The sequence below is a fragment of the Mesoplodon densirostris genome, chromosome 16 (assembly GCF_025265405.1).
Source record: "Mesoplodon densirostris isolate mMesDen1 chromosome 16, mMesDen1 primary haplotype, whole genome shotgun sequence".
Lineage (NCBI taxonomy): Eukaryota > Metazoa > Chordata > Mammalia > Artiodactyla > Ziphiidae > Mesoplodon > Mesoplodon densirostris.
This window is the reverse complement of record NC_082676.1, coordinates 72,008,938-72,016,021: the sequence shown is the minus strand read 5'-3', so window position 1 is coordinate 72,016,021 and position 7,084 is coordinate 72,008,938. Positions and strand designations below refer to the sequence as shown.

Genomic DNA, 7,084 nt, shown 5'->3' with positions numbered 1-7,084 from the left:
CCCTCTGGGGGCTCCCTTGAGAATCAGCTGGGGCAAAAATAGTAGCTATAACCATAAGAACTGTTTCGTAGTAAATGTGAGACGGTATTCACATGAGTAATAATGACGCACTTACTGCACCCAGCCCTGTGCTAGGTCATCATTTAATCCCACGCCTCTGGGGGTGAGGGGTGGCACCATTTGTATTCTGGGAAACTGAGGCCCAGAGAGGAAAGATACTTGCCCGACGTCCCTGGGTTTGTGTCGCACTTTGACTACTGATCACAAGTACAGAAGGTGGGACTTACTACTCTCATTTGCTCCTGTTTGGGGATGCCACGCAAGGCAAAGGCAGCAGTCCTGGCCTGGCAGACAGGCCCAGCTTCCGCTCGTGCTCCTGGGGCAGGACACAGGGCTCCTCAGCATTCCAGGCTCCCCAGCTGTCAGTGGTGGCCCAGTGCCCACCTGAGAGACCCTGGCCATAGACCTGGATGTACCTGGTTGGTTCCGATGCATCCCTGAGACATCCGCCCCTCCGGATCCGGTCGACACACCTCAGAAATCTCCAAGATTTCCCTGTCAGCTTCCCGAAGGAAATGAATTCTATGTATTCAACCTGCATGACCTCTTTTCTAACAACGGTTGTGGAATCGCTTTTCTTTCACAGAGAATCGAATCTTGGATGTGAAGCATATAGATCATTTTTATTTCTATAAAATTACATTGTCTGATTAGGGCTAAATTGTAAGCCCACTTATTGGAACCACTGAGAACGTTGTAAATGCCAAACGGTTCCTGAAAATGACCAGACCAGCTGCACGAGCAGGATTTACAACCCCGTGTTTCACGCCCGAACCGTCCTGGAGACAGAATCTGCCGAAAGCGCTGTTCTTTTTGGTGATTTATCTCTTTCCAAGTGATGACAGGCGGCTTTGCTGGTCAGAGCCAGATCCAGGAGGTGAGCATAAGTTAGCCTTAACAACAAGGCTTGACCCAGTCAAGTTTTCTGTAAATATTGTGCATGATAAATTACATGAGGACACTATTTACGAAATGTGGAAAAATCAATAATGCTCTACAAGCATGTTTATCAGCCAAGGAACCAAACCAAGCCTCTAAAGGGGCGGGGGTGCGGTGCGGGGTGGAGAGTCTGAAAAAGAAAAGCTGCCTGTCTGCAGCCAACGCAACAGAGGTTTCCTCCTTTTCAGTTTTGCCCCGTGGGGATGGGTGGGAGTGTGGGGTCTGCCGCAGCAGGGATTCTGCTGTGCTCCAGCCCCACGGGCAGTGCCTCTGTCTCTCGGTTACTTTAACGGAATCCACACCAGGCGTGATGGCATCAGGATTCCCGTTTGCCCCTCTGACAGACCAGGAAACCAAGCCCTCTGGAGGTGTAGTGCTTGGGTCCCATCCCAAAGCCAGCAAATGGCCAAGCTGAGGCTTCGATGCCAGTTGCCAGAGGCAGAGTTCGCGTGGTCTTGGCTGGTCAGCGTTCTGGTGGGACAGTGGCTCCCCTCACCCCCCGGCACAGGAGTGAGCCCACTGAACCCTCACAGAGCCCCATCAGATGCAAGCAACTGCCACAGACTCTTGTGCATGAACGGAGAGGTCCCGCAGCTTGTCTAAGGTCACACACCCATGAGTGGCAGAGAGGGATTTGAACCTAGTGTAAATGTGTTCTATCCCTTCAAAGAGCTGGAAACTCACAAGCCACCCCCCGGGAGATGTGTCCTCGTGTAGTTTTGCACAGTGGGATAGTGTACCGAGGAGGGTCAGCGCAGCAGCTCACACCGCGGCACAAGGGCATTGCTTTCATTCTTTCTTTGTTCTTTAGTTTTTAAATTTTTTATTCTTAAACTTTTTTTAGAGTTGCTTTACTTCCACAGAAAAGGGAAAGACACAGCTTCATCTACGCCTGAAACCACGGTCGCCAGCCGAGTGGTCCTCCCACACCGCTTGGGTCCCTCCGCCCGCTCCCCGCAGCACAGAGGGAGGGAAGCTTCTACATGCAGGTCTCAGCCCTTCAGTGCTTCCTTCCGGATTTCAGAACAAAGCCCCCAGTGGTCACTGTTTGGGCTCGCAGGCCTCCCCCTCCCCGGGTCCTCCTTCTTACTCCTCAGGCTCTCGTAGGACCGTCCTTCCTTCACTCCTTTAATAAGGTCATGCCCCTCCCTCCACAGGGCCTTGGTACATGTTATTCCCCCATGTGGACGTCATTTCCTCTCTTACCTATTCCTCCTTTAAATTCCAGCTCCACTGCCTTTCTTCCCCAGAGGAGCCTGTCCCAACTGCCCACCCCCCAACCCCGTCAGGACCTCTCCTGACACCCTGAGGCACCTTTCACAGCTACAACCCTTCAACATGTTCAAATCTGTTCACTCTAAGAGAAGTCAAGGGTCATGAAGGCAGGAGTTTTCTCCTAGAATCCCAGTGCTGAGCCCAGCACATAATAAGGCCTTCATTAACACTGGTTGGGTGGATGGATGGATGGCTAGATGGATGGGTAGATAGATAAAAAGATGAATGCATGAATGGATAGATAGATAGATAGAAGGATGGGTGGATGGATGGATGGATGAATGGTTGGACTGATGGACGTATGGGTGGGTTGGTGGATGGATGGATGGATGGTTGAATGGATGGATGGATAGATGGGTGTGTGGATGGTTGGATCTCCATAGGCACTAAAGAGCACAGGGAGAATTCTATGGGTTCTAAGAAAGCATCTCTGGACTCTCGTAAACATCTGATTGAGATCAAAAGGGCATAGGGAGCACCCCCTGAGGAGTCTCTGACTGGAATCTGAGATGGGTGCTTTATCCCTTGTGGAGGCTGAAAGCCAGTGAGTTCCCAACTCCCAGGACGCCCTTCTCGAATCTCTGAGGAGGGACAGTCTCTGAGGTGCCCCCGCTCAGCCCCTGGGCAGGTCCTGCCACTCTCCACCAAGCGTTCCCTCTGGGTACTGGGCCCTTACCGTCCACCCAGAGCACCAGGAATCGCAGCTCCAGTGGGGAGTGGAGCAGAAGGGGGAGTGTCCAGCCCCCTCCCCTCACTGGGGAGACTGATGCATGGTCCACACAGTCTCCTGGGGATCCCAGGAGTCCCAGGAGCCCCCAGTCACCTGCTTGTTCAGTGTCACCCTGTGCTGGCCCCTTCCTTGTCCCTGTATCACTTCCCCCCCACCAAATAAACTGCTTGTCCCAAATCCCTGTCTGGGGTCTACTTCTCAGGGACCCCAACCAGTGATAGCCCCGATGAGCAAAACACGTCTGTCATCACAGGAAAAGAACTTTTAGATTCAAGAGCCTTTGATGAGTCGCCGTGCGGAAAGAGGTCAGCCACGGCCTGGACTGACTTTGGACCCAGATCTCCTGCCCTGCCCGTAACCCCCGAGCTGAGGAAAAACAGGCGTGCAAGCCCAAGGCTGTGAGGCCAGAGACATTTTCATTTTTCCTTTCTGGTGCTTTCTGTGACGCTGCTACATCACAACACAATATTTGCACTATGAAACCCTGAAAACTGCCAAATTTCACCCAATTTGGTTGAATGTTCTCGAGGAGCTTGGCATTGTGTTAGAAACTCAGACATTCCCACGGCCCAGTTCCTATTTTAAAATTGCCTATCTATTTAAAGTTCACGATGGGGGGAATAAGAGAAAAAAGACTTTCAAAGCCAAAGGGAACATGAGAGAGGGAAAAGGAAAGTCCAGTTTGCTTCTAAAAAAGGCTGAAAATTATAACCATCCGTGGCCTCGCGTCTCAAGTCTGCGGATTAGTTTTTTCCTCTTCTGGTTGTTTGAAAACCAAAGTGGAATTTTATTATGGGATACCAAGTGAGTTTCTCAAGTTCCTGGCCCCCCAAATCTACTCACTCCACGGCGTGCCCTCACGCGGATGGGAAGGAGGGCGGGCCCCCAAAGAAAGCAGCCGGTGTCTCCAAGCTGCAAAAGAACGTCTCCCCCCCCTCCCCCGTGCCACCGTGCTTCCTTATTCGGGACCCAGCGACGACGTTGCCTGGCTCCTTTTATGAACAACAAAACCGTGATGAAGGCAACAGGAGTCAGAAGCTATTCAGCACAGGAAGCCCCCGTATCCGGTGAGGAATAAGAAGTGCAGCGACAGGATGCGCCTTGGGTCAGGGGGCCGCGGAAAGCCCTCAGCCTTTGTGTCCTTTCCTGCGACGGAGTGTCCACGTCTGAGCCCTCGGCTCCCCTCGGACTCGGAGCTCAGCCGGGACTGCCGCTGTCACCGCCGGGCCGTCAGCCTCCCGCCCAGGGGAACACGGAGGCCATGATGGCCGGCTCCACCGGCCTGCTGCTGCTGCTGCTGCTGGTCCAGCCCTGGGCGGGGGCCGCCGCTGCCCAGGAGGCCGTGGTCTGCGCGGGAGCTGCCTGCTACACGGCCCACAGGATCAAGCTGAGTGCGGACGATGCCCAGCTCCACTGCAGCAAGAAAGGGGGCAACCTGGCCACGGTGAAGAGCGAGGAGGAGGCCCTGCACGTCCAGGGCGCCCTGGCCCAGCTCCTGCCACCGGGGGCGCCCCTGGCAGAGCGCATGGGCAGGTTCTGGATTGGGCTCCAGCGAGACAAGGGCAAGTGCCTGGACAGCAACCTGCCCCTGAAGGGCTTCAGCTGGGTGGGCGGCGGGGAGGACACGTCGTATACCAACTGGCACAAGGAAGCCAAGAACTCTTGCACCTCCAAGCGCTGCGTGTCCCTGATGCTGGACCTGTCAGTGCCGGCCCTGGCCAGCCGCCTTTCCAAGTGGACCGAGGGTCCGTGTGGGAGCTCCAGGTTTTCTGGGAGCAGCATCGAGGGCTTTGTGTGCAAGTTCAGCTTCAAAGGCATGTGCCGGCCGCTGACCCTGGGGGGCCCGGGCCAGGTGAATTACACCACCCCCTTCCAGGCCACCAGCTCCTCCCTGCAGGCCGTGCCCTTCGCTTCCATGGCCAACGTGGCCTGTGGGGACGGGGGCGAGAGCTGGCAACATTACTTCCTGTGCAAGGAGAAGGCCCCCGACGTGTTTGACTGGGACAGCTCGGGGCCCCTCTGTGTCAGCCCCAAGTTCAGCTGCGACTTCAACAACGGAGGCTGCCAGCAGGACTGCTTCGAGGGTGGGGAAGGTTCCTTCCGCTGCGGCTGCCGGCCGGGGTTCCGGCTGCTGGACGACCTGGTCACCTGCACCCCTCGGAACCCTTGCAGCTCCAGCCCGTGTGGAGGGGGCTCCACGTGCGTCCCTGGGCCCCTCGGGAAGGACTTCACGTGCCACTGCCCCCCAGGCTACCGGCTAGACTCAACTCAGCAGGACTGCGTGGACATGGACGAGTGCCAGGACGCTCCCTGTGCCCAGGAGTGTGTCAACACCCTCGGGGGCTTCCTCTGCGAGTGCTGGGTGGGTTACGAGCCTGGTGGCCCCGGAGAGGGGGCCTGTGTGGATGTGGACGAGTGTGCCCCCGGGCACTCGCCCTGTGCCCAGGGCTGCACCAACACAGATGGGTCTTTCTACTGCTCCTGCGAGGAGGGCTACGTCCTGGCCGGGGAGGACGGCACCCGGTGCGTGGATGTGGACGAGTGTGCGGGCCCGCAGCGCAGCCTCTGTGACAGCCTGTGCTTCAACACGGAGGGGTCCTTCCGCTGTGGCTGCCTGCCAGGCTGGGAGCTCTCCCCCGATGGGGTCTCCTGCACTGGGGGCCTCACATCCCTAGGACCACCATCTGGGCCTCCCCAAGGGGAGGACACAGGAGATGGAGAGGGGAGGCTCGTGTCTTTTGCCGCAACGTCCAGTCCCACCGGGGACAACTCCGAGGGCACCTCCACGGTGGCGCCCGCCGCCAGGAGACCCTCCCTCCCAGACAGCATCCCCATCTCCCTTGCCCCACCTGACATGCTGGCCCCCAGTGGGTCCCCTGGTGTCTGGATGGAGGCCAGCACCCATCACCCCACGGCCACCACTGGCCATGAGGCTTCCGCAGGTGAGGATTTCACCGCCAAGCAAAGTGACGATGGCACGGACGGGCAGAAGCTGCTCCTGTTCTACATCCTGGGCACTGTGGTGGCCATCCTGTTCCTGCTGGCTCTGGCTCTGGGGCTCCTGGTCTATCGCAAGCGCAGAGCCAAGAGGGAGGAGAAGGAGAAGAAGCCGCAGAGTGCAGCGGACAGCTACGACTGGGTCCCTGAGCGAGCCGAGAGCAGGGCAACGGAGAACCCCTACAGGTGACGGAGGCTGGGTTGCCAAGGGGGCGGGAGGGGCGATGCGGCAGGCACCGCCTGGGGCGGAGGCAGTGGCCATGGCGTGCAGCAGGCAGAGGGCGAGGTGCAGGCATGGCCCAGGCTGGGGTCACCCGAGGCCTGCGTGTGCTCACGGGGGGTGCCGCCCTGCCCGTGGCTCGGTGCCCGTGGGTCTGTCCCCATGCCTGGGGCCCAGGCGGCACAGCTGGGACAGCAGCTTCCAACGTGTCCCCGTTTGTTCCCCACAGTCCGACGCCGGGGACAGACTGTTGAAGCTGAGGAGGCCTCAAGACACTGACAGTGACCACCGTCCTCAGAGGCAGGTGCCTGTTGGAAGCAGGACCCCCATCCTCCCGGAAGACTGGACTGGAATCTTAGCAAATAGTTGTCAACCTTCTCTTTAAACGCCTGGCAACTTGAACTGTGCAGGTATCACACGCGTGTGTTGTGTAAGTGGTGGGTCCGGTGTCCTTTCAGGAAGTTGATGCATGTTAACAATTCTCCCTCCCTCTCCCTGTTCAAATTCAAATGTGACTGAGTTCATTTCACCCTGATTCTGGATTGGGCGTGACAAGTCAGGTGCTAATGGGCTCCCTTTGAACTGCTTCTCTGCCCATGTAACCATCGAAGAAGAAGTTGTGAACCAGGAAAAATTAGGACTGAAATGATTTGTGACTCCTGGTGTGACAGAGGCTGAGTCGATCAACTGTTTGATTACGCAAGAAGCTCTGTTTCTGTCCGAGGGAACATGTTGAGGCTGGAGACATTCCTTTCCATTCCTGGGTTTCCATCTGCTTCGGTGGCACGGAGGCAGAACGTTTAGAAATCGCATCTTCTAGTTCTTCAGGTTCCAGTAAGTCTTCAGTTTATTTGCAGATGAAA

At 56.8% G+C, this 7,084-nt stretch overlaps 1 protein-coding gene across 1 annotated transcript; it reads left to right on the top strand.

Annotated features, from left to right (window-relative positions):
• The first annotated feature begins 4,223 nt into the window (after window positions 1–4,223).
• Window positions 4,224–6,475, top strand: CD93 (CD93 molecule). Its single transcript, XM_060079132.1, has 2 exons — window positions 4,224–6,187; window positions 6,451–6,475. Exons 1-2 carry the CDS (start codon window positions 4,266–4,268, stop codon window positions 6,473–6,475), a joined length of 1,947 nt encoding a protein of 648 aa, XP_059935115.1. The 5' UTR covers window positions 4,224–4,265.
• The last annotated feature ends 609 nt before the right edge of the window (window positions 6,476–7,084 follow it).